At 41.1% G+C, this 19,862-nt stretch overlaps 1 protein-coding gene across 2 annotated transcripts in view; it reads left to right on the top strand.

The window, feature by feature from the left end:
* FAM172A (family with sequence similarity 172, member A) overlaps positions 1 to 19,862 on the top strand; it is a 251,007-nt gene that overhangs the window by 170,739 nt on the left and 60,406 nt on the right. For both annotated transcript variants that reach the window (XM_009993778.1, XM_009993779.1), the window contains one exon: positions 1,125 to 1,209. In XM_009993778.1, the coding sequence (XP_009992080.1) occupies positions 1,125 to 1,209 (85 nt within the window). The remainder of the gene's footprint in view (positions 1 to 1,124; positions 1,210 to 19,862) is intronic.

Raw genomic sequence — 19,862 nt, 5'->3', positions numbered from 1 at the left:
CTCCATGGTGCACAACTAGGGCAGCAAGCATCTACAAATACACAATGCATGCTTGTTTACCAGAATAGCAATCGTCCATTTTTTTACAATCATGATTGATGGGATGATTTTTTAGAAATCTGTCTGAAAATTCATTGAGTCTTTCCAAAAAGTTGTGTGGGCTTTTTTGTTTGCTTGTTTGTTTGTTTGTTTGTTTTGGCCTTTTTGTTTGTTTCTTTCATTTTCTTTTTGTTTGTTTACCCTTAATTAAATTAATCATTTTTTCAGAAAAGGAAAACACTGATTTGTGGTGAAGGAAGCCATGAAGATCTCATATTTCAGCTGGCAATCTTATTAAAAATGTAGTTACTTTATAATTAAATCTTCAACTCAGTAAATTTTCTGTAGTTTCAGTGTATTTCATTGAAAGCCCATTATTTAATACTTTAATTCATGGGCATCTCTAAATAGAGAGCATTTGGAGCAAAACATTTTAAAAATTCATGGTAAATTCATCCTACTCAGAGGTTCAGGAATGAAAGGTAGATGTAAATGCTTCCTGAAGATAATTCCCCAATGAGCAGCATTTGCATTTTTAAATGTTCATGTCCAATTCATCTCAGCTATATTTCCCATCGCTTAACCTTCTATCTCCCTGGCCTTCATTCAGCTATAATCTGTTGTCTTTTGATTTCATCACCCTTCTTTCCACAATGTCCTCCATCAAAACACCCTGGAAAATTCTGATTTCTTAATGCTGGCAAGCAAGCAGGCACAGTGTTTATATCAACACCTGTTTAACAGCTGCAGAAAGGAAGAGCTTAAAATGTGCAAAAGGTAACTCACACACTGGTTGGTCCAAGCACATGCCCAAGTACACTGGCACTTAAGGCCGTGCCACTTAAGCACATTACAAATCTCCTGGATGATGGTCTCACCATTTACTTACTTAGCATGAAATTATGATATTTTATTGCCGATTTGTGTGAAAAAGCTGGTATAGTTTACCTTCCCATCCCTGTCGGGCCTGCTGTGTAAATCAGCTGGAGTATTTTGATGGGATCACTGTCCTTCCTTACAAACTCGGTGTTTATTTTTAATCTGAGTTTTTGGCTGACCCATAAATTGCCTGCCTGCTTTTACAGAACTGCTGCAACTGGGTGTCCAGCTCTGAGCCCCTGGACACTTCTGTGGAGTCCATGCTGCCAGACTGCCCCCGTGTCTCTGCAGGTACGTGGGTTTGCTTCCAGCCAGACCAGGATACATGTCTTTGCCCAGATCAGCTTGGTTATTTTTAAATTAATTTGGTTCTGAATGCGTTTGAACCCCAAGACATGGTTGAAAGCATAAGTTTGGTGCAGTATTATGCAGCTCACTGCTAATTGTTTCTTTTTGCTGTGTGTGGGATTCAAGTGGTCTTGTCTACTTACATTTTTCTAGTCTTCTTTTTGGCTTTATGTAATTGGTGACGTAGGTAGGAGCTGAAAAAAAATAATAGCAATGATAAAAACCCAGAAAATGTATCACAGATACTTAAATAAGTATCTGACTTTATTTAAACAAGAAGGTCTCAAATGAATACATTAATGGAAGGTACAGCTAAGTGACATGAGACACTTCCCTGAATCCTGGTCAAGAAAAGTCAGTTTACATAGCAAATTATTTAGAGTGTCCAAGAATCTTGATGTGAGTTTTCTGTTATTTCAGAAATACTCAGCTACACTCTTTCATTAATGAATCATGAATCAGGAACCATGAGGAGCACATGAAATAATACACAGAGACTTTTGTTAATGTGCAGTAATTCTAGAAAGTAGGTATAGTTGTCAATGTAACAGGAAAATCTCAAGTCTCTGTAGGAAAGTAATCTAAAATGCATAAAGCTGTTACAGAACTTTCATATTTGATTATCAGATTTCCTAAAAGCCATAGTTAGCGTATTTCTGTAGAATATGAAATCAGGTTCAAAGGAAGACACAGCCTATACGATATTAATTTAAAAGCTGGAACAGTGTTTGACCTTGCTCTGTGAGATGCAGTTGTTCGTTTGACAAGTTAGAGATTGGTATCTGTCTGGATTAGTGAGGTTGTTAATGAGACCTAACCTTGCAGATGAAATTTGGTTTACTGAGGGATATTTTTAAGTCTTGGAAAATTTGGTGGTACTTTGTTTGAGGGCTCACAACAACCAGAGAGAGACCTGTAATCACATTTCTGCTGTGGGTTGGGATCTAACCATGCTGATCCTCTTCTCTGTGAAGACACCATGCAATGATCTTTGGAGGTCCCTTCCAAGCCCTAACATTCTATGATTCTATGTGATTTAATAGGGGTGTCAATAAGTCTTAATTTCACCTTTCTGTTGAGGATGGGTCATGTGGGCATAATGTTTATACTCCACTTAATGAACTCCCAGCTACACTGAGGTCTTTGGCAGAAGAATTAATTTGAAGGGAGTAGGATTTTTGCCAGTAAATGTTGTAAAAGTAAGAGTTGGCTCTTTGTATTTCATGTATACATACAAAGCCACTAGATTACCAGTGTCTTAGAAGTTCTTGTCAGAGATTTTGGATTAACAGAAGCTAACTATTTCCAGCTTGGGTCTTTATAATATAAGGGCAGTTTAAAATAGCTCTATGTTACTACTGCTGAATTATCAATTGGCTCATACGTTTTTGTTTATATTTTTTGTATGCATGTTTTGCATGGACAACTGTTAGGCATTTACAGAGGAACATGTGAATAATTCTTACAGTGTGTTTATGTGAGCGACGACATAAGCCTGCATTAGGGTAATCTGTAATACATTTATGAAATGCTACTAGATGTGGGAGCATTAGTATTTAATGTGATATATTTTATTTCACTCATTTCCCAAGAATTGCAGTACTTGAAATAGCCCACACTCAAATACTGGCAGCATTGCCCTTGGTATTTCAGTGAATGACAGTGAGAGCAGAGCAACGAGAGGAGATTTTTTTTTAAATAAACCTATTGCAGAAGAAAGATTAGCTTATTTTTTTCTGCTTGGAACCCCACTGTTTGCACTGAGAAGTGAATTCAGGAATAGCTGTCCCTCGGTCACATCTCATGAGCCACCTTTTCCAAAAAGGGTCTGGTATGAGGCCATTGAGCAAACTGGGATTCACAGGCAACCCCAGTGTGTTTGTGAGCAATGCCTACTGCAGAATATGTCACAGGCTCTGGCTTGCATTTCCCTTAAAAATCACTGGAGAAAGTGAGATGGCCATCAAGATGGAAAAACGACTTGTATTTCCAGATAGAGTTGTTCAAGCTTTTGATTACAGCATTATTACGTGATTAAAATGTTTACCACAATTCATTCATGTCTTACTCAGCTACAGCAAGGATTGAATTCACTTTAATAATTAACCATTGTTAGTGTGAGAACAACAACAATACAGAAAAAGCAAGCCTTAATAAATCAGTTTTCTTCCGCTGTGGCAAGAGGTGGGGCACTGCAAAGGTCCCACCTTCATGGTCATTCCTCCACATCTCTAGGGTCTGGTTGCATTCCAGCATCACAGCTTAATGTCTTCCTGCTACTGGTCGTCATCACATCAAAGGGATTGTCCTCTTAAGATTGCCCATTTAGTACAGCAGTCCTGTGTGGTACATGTAGTCCTAAAAAGCCTCCCATGCTGCATTGAGAGACTTGTCTGCCAGCTCAAACATCTTCCATCAGACCTGGAGTTCCTGTTGAAGTTGATTGTCTAACACTACCCATCTTGTTAGCCTTCCCATATCCTTGAAGGCATTCTTCCACAGGACAGGAGAGTCCACCACTCTCCCTCTGTCATGTGTCTTTCACCAGGCAGGATTGTTCAGCATCATTCCCCTCTGCTCCTTCTCTGTCTTACAGCCAATATTGGAGCTTTCCACAGGTAAGGTCCTCAGCCGTGGGACTGTCACCTTGTTGGCCTGGAGGAGCCTCTGTCAGTCTCCAGCCCTCAGTCTATGTTAAAAGAACTATATCCTACCCTCTTCACTTTCAGCCTTCATTAAGGACCTCTGTTAGACCTGAGGTCATCCTCTGCCTCAGTCTTAATCCACCTTCCTAATGGAGTCAAACTAGAAGACCTCTCTTCTGTCTTGGGGAGATGGATTCACTTCCTGTCTATCTCAGACATAAGCAAGTATAGGATGGAGGAAGGTGAAGACTGGAAAAGCAGTCCACACATTAAAGATCATCACATAAAATGGGAGTAGGGGTGGGAGATTGACTGGTTAGGAGACTGGAGGTCAACTTGTGTTTTGGCACAGAGATTTTAGTGACAGGTTGTATCATGCTGCTGGTTTACCATAGGTGTGGATCAGTCCATGCCTTACAACATTTCTCCTAGTTCTGGAGGAGGGAGTTCACAAGCCCTTTGGGAAGCCATGCTACTGGGTGGGAAAAGCTGGAAGTGAGGATGGGAGAAAGCAAATCCATGGGTCTGTGTCCATTGCTGTTCAGGAATTAAATTACATTGTTTTCAGGTTCATGGCCTGAACATTACCCCAGAACTGGCACTGTGGTAAATTTTGCCAGGTAAACATGTCCTTTATTTTCCTGAATGCAGGTATTTTTTCAGTGCCTCTTGGGGACCACCATAGTGTGTGGATAAGACACATTCCTTAGCTCATGTATTTCTGCCAGTGAAAGCTTTCTCTTTAGGAGAGAAGATTAAACTTTGCAGTATTTTGCCAAAGTGGATATGCACCAACACTCATTTACATAATCAAATAAAAATAAGTTATCCTAACATTAGTAAAATGAATTGTCTTAATCAAATCCTTTTAAAGCCTTTCTAGTTGACCCCCAAAATCACTAGTTATTCTTTCAACAGTTGCAACCACTATAGTTAAAACATTGTAAAATAAGAAAATTGTAACAGCAGAAGACAAACAAGATGACACAGTGGAATGAAACGTTGACAGTAATCAAGAAAAGTTCTATTCAAGGAAGAGCCTAAACTTGAATATATGTCTCAGTAATAAGAAAAAAAGTTCAAGAATTAATTCATGTAACTGAACAAAATTATCCCAGGCTGGCAGAAGAATATCAAACTCCTAATTCTGGGGGACAGGTACAACCCATGCTAGTAGTGCCCTGAACAGTATCCTGAGAGAGTCCTCAGAGTATTTCCTGGTATCAAACATCCAGCCTGACTCTCTAGGGTATATAAAACATTTAATTTTGTTTAGGCAAGCCAAGCACAACTTCTTTTTTTCTTTACTTTAAATTCAGAAAGGTCATTAATATTATTTCTAACGAGGTGCTGCAGGTGTTTGGCTTTTTTGCAGATAAATAAATAGAAAGGAAAAAAGCAGCTTCAGAGAATGGCTGAGGTGTGAAGGGACCTCAGCAGGTCACCTGGTGCAACTCCTGCTCAAGTGAGGCCACCTGGAGTTGTCCAGGGCTGTGTCCAGCCTTCCATAAGCTCCATTGAATGTCAGTAAAGAAATAATGGTTGTGGTAATTAACATTCACATTAGGTTGTGGGGTTTTTATTGGTATACTGGGCCTGACTACCAGAATCATGGCTTAACCACGTGGTGAGCTGGAAGGTTGTGTAGGGTTCAAGTCCATACATGAGTGAGTATGGAGTGGAGATAGTGGTGGTTGTCCAAGCCCCAGGCAAGACCATCAGCATTATGTGTGGCAGCACCAAAAGGAGGTCCTTATCATTGCACAAAGGTTCAGAAAGAGGTTATTTCCCTGCTTTGCCTTTTCAGTCCTTTTAACTGCAAGAGGGGAAAGGGGGCTGGTGTTTGTTTCTGACAGAGCTTGTCCCAGCAAGGAGCAGGGTTGTCATCCATGGAGCCTCTCAGTAAGAACCCAGCCAAAAGCACTCATGTGCGTGTTAAACACACACTGTGTACCTTAAGGCTTGGGGGTTTTAGAGATCTTTCTGTATCCACATAAGAGACTTGCAGTTCAAAACAAATGAAAGCTGAGATTCTGCAGAGCTCACTGAAAAACGGGGAAAAGCTTGTTACCTGCTGCTTTTGAGTCTTTGGCATAGCTTGATTTAATATCAAGACAGGAATGTGGTACTAAACAGTCCCCTCGAGACTGTCGCTTTGTGCTAAGTAATAGAATAGCATCAATAATCCTTCCATGGGGCTACAGCAAATTTAAGTAAAGTTATTCTGGACTGTTAGATCTGCTTAAAAGCGCTGATCCAAGGTGAGCGCATCACTCGCACAGTGCACTGTTCCCTTGGAAGAGCAGGCATGCAGCCCAGCACCCACTCATCAGATAAATCCCTTCTTGCAAAGCTTGTGTTGAGGCCAAGGAAAACTATGAATTACCCCTCAGATTAGGGAGGTGGTGGGTTGTGGTTTTTTGTTGGCTTTGCCTAACAGGTGACTTCTGCCTGCTGCTCCCAGCGTTCAGTTGTGCATTTCTGCAGAAAAGCCTCGTCGGGCTGCAGATGCCACCCCATGCTGGGCAGATCCTGGGGTTCAAACAGGAGGATCTCCAGTGAGGTTAAACGGGCTCTGCAGCACTGCAGGGTCTGTGCACAGAGGTAATTGCATGAGCAAGACTTGTGACAGCCAAAGGGAAGGGCCAGCTTACTCCTCCCTGCTTTTTTCCTCCACCCTACACTGCCACTCTTACACATGTATGTGTCTTGCTCATAGCAAAGGAGGCAGAAACAGCCATAAACTGTGTAAAGCACTGAGACAATACCTGGCTCATCCGCTTAGCAGCTTTTAGCCTAGTTTACCAATGCTTCTATTTTTTACTTTTTAATCGATTGGATTGAGACCATTCTGGGCTGTTTTCTGACTTTAGTATTTTGTGACCACAGATAGGTGTCAAATAATTCCATATATAACAGTAATATAAGAAATAAATATAAAACCATGCACATTTTACAGTAAAACAGATTAGGCAATTTACCCATTTTTTGCTAACAATACTATTTATGCATTCACTGGTTGTTCATGGAGATTAAGATTACAGTAATCAGTGTTTACTGTAAACCTCTTTGCATTTCATGTCTTCATGTGCACGTAATTCTGTCAATAAAAGCTTTTCACTTTGGAGAGAAGATTAAACGCCGCAGCGTTTTGTCAAGGTGTCAGGCTCCTGTGGTTAGCTGCATATTAATTTCTTTTAAGGTGTTTGTGTCATTAGTAGCACAAATGGAGGCATGCAGGAGTCTGAATGCTGAAGGTTGCTGCCGAGCCCCGCGTCAGCATCCTGGCAGGCTGCAAGAGCTGCTGCATCGCTTCCTTTTCTGCTGCTCTACATTGTCCATCAATTGTCCAACTGTAAATTATAATGGAAACTTGGAAACATCAGCCTGTCTTAGCCACAGCTCTGGCAGTTGCTGCACTAAGTCAAACTAATGTCTTCTTAGCACGGAGGTAAGTAGCTTGTTCCCTGCTCTGGATTCTACAGAGGCGCTCTGCTGTTAGTCTCCTGCTCAGCCTCAGGTGCTGCAGGCAGCTTTTCTTCTTGTCTGTAATACCTGGCTGGATGTGAGCTCCTCTCTTGTGCTTCAGGGAGCTTTGCTCTGCTCTTGAAAGGACAAAATCTATAGAGACTTGTTGAACAGTGCTGCAGATTGTGTTCCAGAATGCCAGAGCCTCAAAATAAAATATGAAAATAGAAGTTTGAAAGTGTTGGTTTAAATTACCAGGTGTTGCCGCTGTCAGAAAGTTTGATTTTCTAAGAATTTCAGTTTTATAATGCATTTTTTAACTTGTTCTGTGACCAGCTAGGTGTTCAATATCTCACCATACTGTTATTTTTCAGGTCAAAACACTCATATTCATGTACCATTCTGCAAAATAGCAATATGTATTTGAGGCAGTGCTGATAACAGAGAAACTATTTATTCAAAAATTACTTTTGTAATCAAGCATATCTATTTATCATTGCATTTTTGTAGAGTGAACTGTTCAGAGTGGTGTGCTTGTCTCAGAGTCCCTGAGGCTGTCTTTAAGTGAAGCAATCATGAATAATGCAAATTTTTGCAGCCAGATATTTTCTACAAAGTGTTTGACAACAGTTAGACTGCTGTGACCACTGCTTCTGATACTACCTAATGGTATCTCATTAGTTCTGCGTGTATCTTACATCTCTCTACATGTTGGCTGAAGTCTTGCTCTTATGTGCAATTGCAAAGTCTTGAGTTCAGGGACTTAATTTATGGTGTTTGTGCTTAATCTTGGCCCATATAGATGTAGCCAGAATAGGTCTTGCTTAGCCAGACCTCTGCATGGTCGTGTTGTTAAATTGCTTATTCTCTGGTTATATACAGGGAGAATGGCAGTGGAACAAGTAATTAGTACATTTGTGTTTTGAAAAAGCAGGTGCAACTTTACTACAGATATCCAAGTGACACTTTAAAGACACTCTGTTAAGGATGACTAAGTTACTGATAAAAAGCCAGTCTAGCATTAGTTCAATCCACAGTAGTTTTGTCTGTTGAAGAGTAAAAGCTAGAACAAGTGATGATCTTCTAACCTCGTGAAAGTCCTTCAAAAGGAAGTGAGGGTGAAGGGCTGGAGCACAGGTCTGACCAGGAGCAGCTGAGGGAGCTGGGAGCATTGATCCTGGAGAAAAGGAAGCTGAGGGGAGAAGAAATTCTTCACTCCAAGGGTGGTGAAGAACTGGAATGGGTTGGTTGTTGATGCCTCCTCCCTGGAAGTTTTTGTGCAACGAGGTTGCACAGGGAGGGTTCCCTGCTCATGTCAGGGGGGTGGGAACCTGATGATCTTTAAGGTCCCTTCCAACCTTCATGATTCTGTGATTCTATGATTTCAACTGCTCTGTACATTTTTGTGTGGAATCTCCAATCTTCCAACATCTTTTCTGTGAGATGGACCTGTCTGCATCCCCTTAATGCAGTGCACAGACTTCAAATCTTCACTACCTGAATTTTTTCACATTTCATCAGCCAAAACTCACATTTTACTCCTTTCTCACCATAATATAGTCAGTTTAAGAGAAGCCTGTCCAGCAATACCCCTTTTGGAGCTGCTGCTCTTCATCTTGGCTCTCAAGTAGAGTTATGAAAGGTTGCACGTAGCTTTTTCAGTTAAAATAAGCAAACAAACAGATTAAATCCCCTCCAAAAAAGGCAATCATCTTTGTTGTTAATATCCATTCTGCTCACCTTCATGTCCACAGAAGCTTTACCACCAGCGAATTTAGATTTTCTTCCTGTGTTGAATACTTCAGACACTCCAGCAGTAACATCTTTATTCAGTAGTAGTTTCTCCATGATAACTATATTTGTGGATTACTTAGTCTGCAACTTCTTAGAAATATTGAATAATATTGATTTTAACCTGTTTTCACGAGTAAACAAGAATTCTACAGTTGTGCTGTTTGTCCCCGTGTGAATTGATGAGGCATTGATCAATTTCTGCCTAATTTGAAGTTTTAGTTGTAATTAAGTTTCGCCAAGTGTTTTGATAGCCATTTACAGTATAGAAGAAGAAATTAGGAAAGTGTCTTCCTAATAAAGGGAAGACTTTTTAATAATCTCCTTTGAAAGGAAAGGGGTAGTGACTCAGGAGGTGGAAACTAACAGCTAGCAAAGCAGCAGTCACAGCCAGCCAACTGCAGCAGGTAAATGGCTCCAGTGTAATGACAGTACAAAGGGTCTTTTTTTCCAAAAGTTTAATAGGAAGCCTGGGAAGAGGAAAAAATAGTTGCTGGAAAGAAAATGAAGACAAAGGACTTTCTAAAATTGTGTAGGCAGTGTGGCATAATTTGTCCTCCTGCTCAGAGGAATATTCTGGAGGAATAAATCAACTGCCTGACAAAAAATGGAGTGTACACTATTTGCATCTAAACTCCTGCCATCTAAACATGCTAATTCATCAAAGAGTGGAACAGAGTTTATTTAAGACTTACTTTCCATTAAGTTGCATCTACACGAATTATTTACATTCATGAACCTTAATTCTTCTTTAATAAACTCCAATATCACAGCACTATGGGTCTGAAAGGGATTTTTTGAGTGCATTAGCTTCATCCCCCAGCCCAAGACATGCACAGGTGTGAACACATTCTCAGTGGGTAGTCCCTTCCAGAATTCCAGTTTTAGTTACCTGGGTCTTCCTTGGTGCTTGCATTAAACTTCAGGAACATCTGAGTAAGTAACAGTTACCCCAAAAAATAAATCAGCCTCTTGGGCAGAGTGGTAAGCACTGAGAATTACTGTAATTCTACAGTAGATGACTTGCAATGAATTTGGGTTATTGTCCCTAAAGAAGAGTAGATTTCCTGAGACAAAGAGCATAAGAGCGAGTCAGACTTGTAAAGAGTTGCAATATAGAACTAATTCTTCATTGTCCACAGAACCTAGGAATTTATGGTAGGAATTTATGGACCTCTAAATCCATTTTTCCTTTTTTTTTTTTTTTGAGATTTATGTCAGACTAACTGTGCAAACAGCCTTGTCTGAAATGTTGGATTAGTGTTTTTCCCATCTTCTGTAACTTCTCTGATGTTTTGAATTTTACATAAAATGAACATCAGTAGCCAGTTAACTAGTTTATGACTCTTGAATACAAACTCTGCAACCCTGCTAATTTAGAAATATTTAGCCCTGAGAAGATACTGATGAGAAGCAAGGAAGAATGCACCTCATCAACACTTTACCTTTTTTTTTTTTCCCCAAATAGAGGATGGGAACACATACTGAACAATGTCATACTTTCTTCATCATTGTTATTTCCAGTTTTGCCAGCTCCATCTGAAAAACATTTGTTTGCTGTGGATTGCATTTGTAGCTTGCAAATAAAACAAAGTTATTTATCATGATAAGTTTTCCAGCCATAGATTGTTTGGTTTTTTTTCCTTTAGCTTTCTTTATCATCTTTTAATGCAAATAGCTAGCTATTTCCACCTCTTTCCTTGCCTGATGTCACTTTTTCTTTGGACCAGGAGGACTCGCCCACTGTCTTGGGTCATCTAACAAACTTTTTAAAAACACCATTTATTTATTCATTCATTTGTTATTTATGTTTAAATATCTCCTCTTGACTAGATTTGCTAATCTTTTTCCTACCTTGAAGAAAACAGCCTTTTTGAAGCACTGAGTGTGTCTGTGTTGGTGGCTGAGGCTTTGCTCTGTTCAATCCCACCCAATATCAGCAGATCAGGTTCACTGGCCCCAGGCAGCCACCCACTTCCAGCCCAGTGACCTCTTGTCTTTATTCATCATCATTCTGCCCAAAAATGGCAAAGTCATGGAAGGCATTATACCTGTTTGTGTTAGAGAAATTGTCATTCATCGTTTTTGGGAACTTCTGATGTTTATGACCACCAGCCTTCATCTCCTGAACTTCTAATGCTTTCCAGGGTGACGAAGCTCCCTGTGCATCGCAGAGATCATAGAATCATTAAGGTTGGAAAAGACCTCTCAGATGATCCAGTCCAACCATCAACCCAACACCACCATGCTCACTAGAGCATGTCCTGAAGTGCCTACACATTTCTTGAACACCTCCAAGAATGATGACTCCACCACTTTCCTAGGCAGCCTGTTCCAATACTCAAAAACACTGTTTCAGTAAAGGAATTTTCCCTAATATCAAATCCAAGATGTGCTTCAAGGGAAGTTTACCTCATTCTCTGGTTTGCCAAGGTATTCTGTCACAAGCCTCCCCACTAGAATCCTTTTTATCATGCTAGCATGGAAGACCCAAGCTCAGATTTACCAGTATTGTTGGGATAAGTAACAGTGGTTTTAGTATAGAGCACCACATCCTCACTCCTTTATCCACTTGAGTCACTCTAAATAGGTAATAAACAGACATTTTGCTAGTTCAGGCTCACAAATTGTCTTAACGTCTCTCAGTAATGCCAGTTATATCAAATCCTGCTCATGCCTGTGATTGGACAACAAACAAGGATTGGAAATACTCCTGGCAGTGGCATAGAATTGATTTTAACATCCCTTTTCTTTCCATTCACCACAGAAATTTAATTTATTTGCAACACATGGAGGTTAAATTTATATCATATTTGCCTTCTTAGCACCCTGCCCTCAAGTTGCTAATTTAACAGTTTTCTGGCTGCTCCAGCTAGCTCTCAGCTGAGATTAGTTTCCCAACCTGTGAGATAACCAAAAAGATGAGAAACATGGAGCTTTGTGATGCCATTTTTAGAGGCCCTTTTCACAGTGTATTTGCACTTTAAACTTTCTCCTATCAAGGAACATGCCTATATTTGGAAGGCCCAATTTTCTGTTGAGAGGACTTTTCATCTTCTGTTAACCAGTGTCAGAAACTAGTCCTGTCATGCTGATGTACAGGGACAGCTAAGTGACTTGTTTTAAATGCACTCTGGTTGCTACCTCTATTGAAAGTAAAAGCAAACAACTGCCTATAAGTAATATTCAGGTGCTGATTGTTTACACAAACAGTGTTAAAGGAAAAGGCTGATTTAATAGACATTATATTCTTACATTATGACATAAAAAACATATTCTGTTAGTTGTTGATAATGAATATATCTCAATATTGTGAATACTTGTGTATTCCAATAAATATTATAATTAATGAGCCACATTTAATAAGTGCTATTTTTAAAACTATATTCCAGTCTTTTTATGAAAGCAAGGAATTGGACATTTCCCCACAAGTTAATCCTTTTGTTTTAGATAGGTTTACAAGACATATCTACAACAACTTAACAGAGAAATAATCCACATGGTTAGTAAGGTAAGCTGTTTCAGATTATGTTTGTTATTGCTGCTGTGAATGCAGTAGTAATGTTGAAAGAAAATGCCATGTACTTTTGAACAAACACTGTGAAGTGCCCACTCTGAGGGACAAGAGTTGTCTTTTTTTAGTGAGTTTAATCTTTGTGTAAAGGAAGCCTTGTATATAAAGGTTCTTATGACTTTGAGACTTCTGTGTTAATACATGGTTTGAAATGGTACATTGTAAAATATTATATTGCATAGAAATGTGCACAGTAATGATGCACAGTATACATGCAGAATAATGCATGTGTCTGATTTTTATTACTTATAAATAAAACCCACATGTATTTGAAATCTGAAGGCCAGTCTTTGACTCTTAGACACTGACATGAGGATACACTTGAGTCCCACTGGTGGTTTTCAACCATGGCTGGGGACACCTTAGCTCTGGACTTTGCCTTGCTCAGCAAGACAGGTCATCTCCTGTTTCCCTCTTTGCCTCCAGAAGATTGGTGCTATTACATCATAATTAGAACTATATACTGAGCTGAGTGTTAAACTGGAAGGGCTTGTCCTCAGTGTTTGAACACTGATATGAACAGGAGCATCCCAGCCCAGCCAGAAGTGCTGTGGCTGCTCCAGCTGGAGTTTTCTGATACAGCTGCTCCTATGGGGAATATAAACAACATCTCAGAACACTTTGCTCTTCTAGGGTAGCTGAACTTCAAAGACTCAGTCAGAGTAGTTATATTTAAGTGTTTGTTATTTGGGTAATTTAGGGTCAGAGGTCTGGAGGTCTGCTTATGACTGGGGGCTGATCTAGACACCCATTCAGTGAAATCTACTCACTTTTTAGCATAAAATGTTTCCCATAAAATCAAACAAATGAAGGGTGGTTATTCAACGTCTCCTAAAGCAGTGCTGCTCTGGACAATGATAATAGTGCATGTCAGACCTGCAAGATAGGATTTGTTCTGTTTCAAGAGTGCTCTGGATGTTTATGATTTTGAGTTTCCTGCTACTGATTGCAGAACTAAGACTCGTACATTAGGTACAACTTGCAAATTCACCACATCTTAAGAGTTTTGCAGATTTCTTTTGGCAGCTGGGGACCTGTTTCAGCTGCCACTTAAGATACCCAGTGGTTTTGGTGGGTGTCATGTCCCTGCAGACCACTATTTTAAACCAAATGCTGCTTGTGAACTAATAGTTTTTTAAGAGTGGGGTTTTTTCCTCTTCTTTTAATAGTCCTAGATAAAACTTATTAAACATTTGTATGATGCATTGGCTGATATAATTCTTTCCATTATTCTTGGATCATACATCTCCTATCCTCCAGGAAAGTGTTGGCTTCCCATAAAGATCTGCCTACCTGTGCAGAGGAAGGGATGCAGCCTTAGGGGACAGGGAACTGAAAGAGCACAAGAAAGACCCTGAGCTGTTGGCTGGTGGTTTGGTCACCTTCCTTTGAGACATTGGCTTGAGATCCCTTCCACTGAAATGGGAACTGAAGTTGTTTGTTGAAGTGTCAGTGGTCTAAGCCCTGCTCTGTCCTATAGGTGAAAGCTCTCTTTTGCTCATGCATCCTAAAAAAAAGAATGATTCCTGCTTGTTTTTCAAAAAATGGCATTCATTACATGCAAGCTGTGGTATGAGGGCCCTTGGTGTTTCTGGTCTCCTTGACCAGCCAGTCTGCTATTTGATAATTTTTACCAATGCCTAGTAAATGCCATGCATTTTTTGAAAAAGTGGATCAAGGAATGGAGTAGCCTCACAGGCAGAGAGGCACCATGTTCACTCAAGCTAACAGTAGGATTTTTTGTACACTGAGGAGAGGAGGACTGAGTGACAGCCCCTCCCCCAGCCAGTCTGCTATTTGATAATTTTTACCAATGCCTAGTAAATGCCATGCATTTTTTGAAAAAGTGGATCAAGGAATGGAGTAGCCTCACAGGCAGAGAGGCACCATGTTCACTCAAGCTAACAGTAGGATTTTTTGTACACTGAGGAGAGGAGGACTGAGTGACAGAAAGATCAGTTCCTGTATCTCTCCACATTCTTGTGTCTTTGTCCAGAGCAGCTCAGGGCTCAGTAGGTAAGTGAGGATCTTTGCTGCTGTTTTGCATGTGGATCATAAAGCTTATGTTTTATTAAAAGTTTAGAAATTCCTGATGAACTAGAAGTATGAACATTTATATCACTTACTGTCAGTCCTGGTTTCTGCTCATTTGCTTCTTCACCAGAACTACGTTTTTATTTGTATGGTTTTAGCAGTGTGTGCACAGCTTGTAGTTTGCACACACAGGTAAATAATGTTATCTTGGTAACAGAGGTTACCAGATGTCACAGGTGGATTGATTTCTCATCATTCAAAGCTTTTATCAACCATGTAAAACATATCCCTCATATAAATTAGGAAATAGAAATTTATCTTGAATAGTTATGCTTTCCATGCCCAGGCTCTTCTGTTTTACATTTTGTTAATTCCTGTATGATTTTTCTGTGCTACATCTCTTTTTTAAACTTTGCCTCTGATTTAGTGCCTGACTTTGTTTAATGCTGCTAAATGATTTATGGAGCTTTACAAGTGATGTTCTGGAGAGACTCTCTGAGCTGTCCCCAAATATGATACAATATTGGGTTAGCATTAATATGGATACTGATGCAAAATCAATGCAAACAGACTCCACATCTAATCCCACGCTCGCTCACTCAAGTTCACTGGCAGCAGCAGCAAGTTACTTCTTTGATTTCAGTGCTGGATATGCAGTATTTATGAGGGGTTGCACTTACATCCTGACTTGGGTTATCCTTGTGACAGTGCCCAGTAAAACAGTTCTTAGAACTAAATTTGTTCCAGCAATGTTACCAGACCCCAGTTAGACAAACCTGAGTTTGGGCTTTGGCTTATTGAGGTTGTGGTTTTCCCCAGCAAAGACTGCACCAGCTTCTATAATTAATGAACATCTTGCAGGTTGTACCTGTGCAAGACAAGGCAGGACACAGCTCCCGGGGTGCCTGTGATGTGCAGGGCAGGATTTGGCCATCTGACACATACTCCTCCTCTGTATGGCTGTAGAAAAAAAAAGAAGTGTCTGGCTCCAGCGCACTATTAGGCTGTAATTAGTGTAACTAGCAACCAATATGAAAGAGCAGAATAGAGGTCACCACAAGACTTCAAAGGTCTTAACAGGTTAAGGTTGGAGTGCAGTCTATCCCCTTGCTTAATCTGTTGCCATATCTTCTGAGATTTGTTGAAATCTTCACTGACCTCTAACCCTGACGTGTTGCTCTCCCGTCATTCACGGATCACGTGCCACTTTATTCCTGTTCATTTAGTCAGGCATGGATCGTTGTGATCAGCATCTCCCTTTTCCACTCAAATGTAGGTGTGCTCAGGTAAACAGCCTTGTGATGGGGAATGAAGTCTTGTGGTTTAAAGCCCTGTAATGCTCTTGCCCTGGTAGCTGCAGACTCATCAGACGTGGTTGTTTCACTGTATTTCAGTGTGTGGTTTGTAGATTACATTTGGCACATAGAATAGGCTCAGGATTAAAATCTCTAGTTTTAGCCATAAATGGGGCATTGTACGCTCATTTTCAAAGGATACAAAATATCAAGCTTTTATGAGTTGCTTTCTTAAACCTAACTGTCCAAGGGTAGTTTTGTTTATATTTTCAGTAACCGTGAAAGGTCTTACCAGTTAAATGTGCAACTCAGGAACAATTTATATTGTGGGAAAAATCAGTAAATACTCCTCTGTGGTGCTTTGTTATGGAAGACAAATGGCCTCCAAGGAAACCCTCCTCTTCCTGATGGTTCTGGGCATTTTTTCCCCCTCAGAGTCAGTGTTGCATCTCCACCATCACTCCCAGTGCACATGGGTGGATTCTGATAGTAAAGTGTTGAAATTCATTTCCCCTTTCCCAGGCACCAGGCAGTCCCTTCTCCTTGCTGGTGCCCACCCCAGGGTGATGGGCAAAGCAGAGGGAATCACAGAATCTTAGGGATTGGAAGGGACCTGGAAAAATCCCCCAGTCCAACCCCCCTGCCAGAGCAGGGTCACCCAGAGCACATCACACAGGAACGGGGCCAGGGAGGTTTGAATGTCTCCAAAGAAGGAGACTCCACAGCCTCTCTGGGCAGCCTGTCTCAGGGCTCTGTCACTCTCACTGCAAAGAAGTTCTTCCTGAGATTCACATGGAACCTCCTGTGCTCCAGTTTGCACCCACTGCCCCTTGTCCTGTCACTGGACATCACTGCACAAAGCCTGGCTCTGTCCTCCTGACACTGCCCTGAACAGATTTGTGCCCATGGATGAGGTGGCCCCTCAGTCTCCTCTTCTCCAAGCTCAACAGACCCAACTCCCCCAGCCTTTCCTCAGCAGGGAGATGTTCCACTCTTTTCATAATCTTGGTGGCTCTAAGGGAAGGGTGTGCTTCTCTTGCCCTCTGTGGATGCTTTCCCTCAGGACAGACATGGCCATTCCCACAAGGAGAAGGTGACTGGACTTCTCCTGCTGTGCTGACAGAGGTGCCTTCTGGCTTCCACCCTTTTGCTGCTTCCCACCCTGTGGTCCCTCCCAGGGTCTGAGCAGCAGGGATCCAGGGAAGAAAACACTCAAAATGCATTCAACAAAGGAACATGCAGCAAACTGCTTTCCTACACCAAACCAAGCACAGGTTTAATTGTCCTTTTAACCGATTAAAACACTTTAAAAGAGAATAAGAGCAACGGAGAGGGAGTAAGAGCAGCCCAGTGTTAGAAATAAAGTTCAACAGGGGGAAAAGAAAAAAAAATCAGACAAGGATTTCACAAGCAATGACACTTGGATGGTATTTGGGAAATCTTTTTCTTTCAAGACTATCTTGCGATTAACTATGGGAGTAGCACATCAAAGCTGCACTGACTTCAAAGCTTAGAACCACTTACAGCTTCCAGCTATTACTAAAACCTACCACTTCACCCTGCCAGCAACTCATCTCAGCTGCCTCTTTAAGTTACACCCATCTACTTCCTGCCTTCTGATTTTGGGGAGGAATAAAATAATAAAATAAAATAAAAATAATAAAATAACAGAAACCAACACCAAAAAAAAACCTTGTAAATTAAATGTAGCTGCTCACACTGAAAGAGACATCAAAGTCAGGGGGAAGAAAATGCAAGAGGAGGCATTAAGGCATTGCAGATCTAGTGCAAACTCAGTGGTGATTTACATGCACACAGTCTAATTTGGCTAACTCCAACGAAGCTGTCTGCTTTGGGGAAGTTTTCTGACTGAGTGTTGCCCATGTGTAAAACCCTGGAATGAGGGAAGGAAGCTGTTTAGGCCGTTATGTAGGTCCAGAAGTTACTGATAGCTTGGCACAAGCAGAGGTGCATTGGGACTCCAGGGTACCTTCAGTCCCCCTCCCCCCTGCCAGCAACTCATCTCAGCTGCCTCTTTAAGTTACACCCATCTACTTCCTGCCTTCTGATTTTGGGGAGGAATAAAATAATAAAATAAAATAAAAATAATAAAATAACAGAAACCAACACCAAAAAAAAACCTTGTAAATTAAATGTAGCTGCTCACACTGAAAGAGACATCAAAGTCAGGGGGAAGAAAATGCAAGAGGAGGCATTAAGGCATTGCAGATCTAGTGCAAACTCAGTGGTGATTTACATGCACACAGTCTAATTTGGCTAACTCCAACGAAGCTGTCTGCTTTGGGGAAGTTTTCTGACTGAGTGTTGCCCATGTGTAAAACCCTGGAATGAGGGAAGGAAGCTGTTTAGGCCGTTATGTAGGTCCAGAAGTTACTGATAGCTTGGCACAAGCAGAGGTGCATTGGGACTCCAGGGTACCTTCAGTTTACAGCACATACCATGAAATCCCTTCCCACCCCTGTTCCACAGTGATGATGCACATCCTCCCATCTCAAAATGGTGTGTCAACAGCTGGGCCACAATCACCATTTATTGCTGCAATATTTTTGTTTCCTTTGCATTAGTGGGAGAGATTGTGGAAGCAAAGTTTGCATATTTGGTATTTTGGGAGTCCCTGAAGCAGCTCATTTGTTGTAGCTTAGGGCTGTGCTGCACTCTCTGAACTGATGCAAGAAGGCTAAAATGCACCAAATTCGTAACTTATTGCAGTATTAATATTGTTCAACACTTAAAATTGTTACATTGTTATTTTCTGATTGGGAGTTTTATGCCTAGGGTTTTTAAAACGGTACATTAATCTCTGAATAAAATTTGTCTTGCAAATGACATATTAATAGAAAGTTAGGAACAAGTGTGGGCCTTTGAGTGTGTTTTATGTAACAGTTTATATGTTCAGTACAGATCAATGACATGCTTTCTAGAGCTAAATGCCATTAATCCATTTACAGCCACTCATTGCAATGAAGAGAAATTACCATTGAAAAAGCCAGTTGTACTATAAGGAGAATTTCTCTGCTTCCTTCATAGTTTTATATTGTGAAAATGCTTTTGCAGGTGTATAAGCCAATCCTTTTTTTATTATTATTATTTCTCCTTTATTTTGTCTGTACAAGGTGAAAGTTTGGCAGCATGGGGGCTCTGGTAGCTTGTTGCAACAGTGGTTGCCACTGGGTGTAAATAAATTAATTACAGCATAGCAGAGTCAGTTGGGAAGAAAAAAGTACAGTCTTTTGAAGAGCTGAAGGATGAAAAAAGCATATGGGAACTTGCTGTTAAATCTAAAATACATGTGGTCACTGTATGTTCTGTCTGAAGAATGTGTCTCTACTTCTTGACTGGCTGATGATGCAATCAAAATCCCCTCAGGACAAGAAGGACATGGAGGGGCTGGAGTGTGTCCAGAGAAAGGCAACAGAGGTGGGGAAGGGTCTGGAGCACAAGTCTGAGCAGGAGCAGCTGAGGGAGCTGGGGGTGTTGATCCTGGAGCAAAGGAGGCTGAGGGGAGACCTGATGGCTCTGCAGCTGCTGAGAGGGGGTTGGAGCCAGGGGGGTCGGGCTCTGCTCCCCAGGAACAAACCACAAGACAAGACAAAAACAGCCTGAAGCTGTGCCAGGGGAGGTTTAGATTGGATCTTAGGAACAACTTCTCCCTGGCAAGGGTTGTCAGGGCCTGGCCCAGGCTGCCCAGGGCAGGGAGGGAGTCCCCATCCCTGGAGGGGTTTCCAAGCCCTGGAGATGGTGCTGAGGGACACGGGGCAGGGGTGGCCT

The sequence above is a fragment of the Chaetura pelagica genome, unplaced genomic scaffold (genome assembly GCF_000747805.2).
Source record: "Chaetura pelagica isolate M959 unplaced genomic scaffold, ChaPel_1.0 scaffold423, whole genome shotgun sequence".
Lineage (NCBI taxonomy): Eukaryota > Metazoa > Chordata > Aves > Apodiformes > Apodidae > Chaetura > Chaetura pelagica.
Note: the sequence above shows the minus strand (reverse complement) of the source record. Positions and strands in the feature narration are given on the sequence as shown.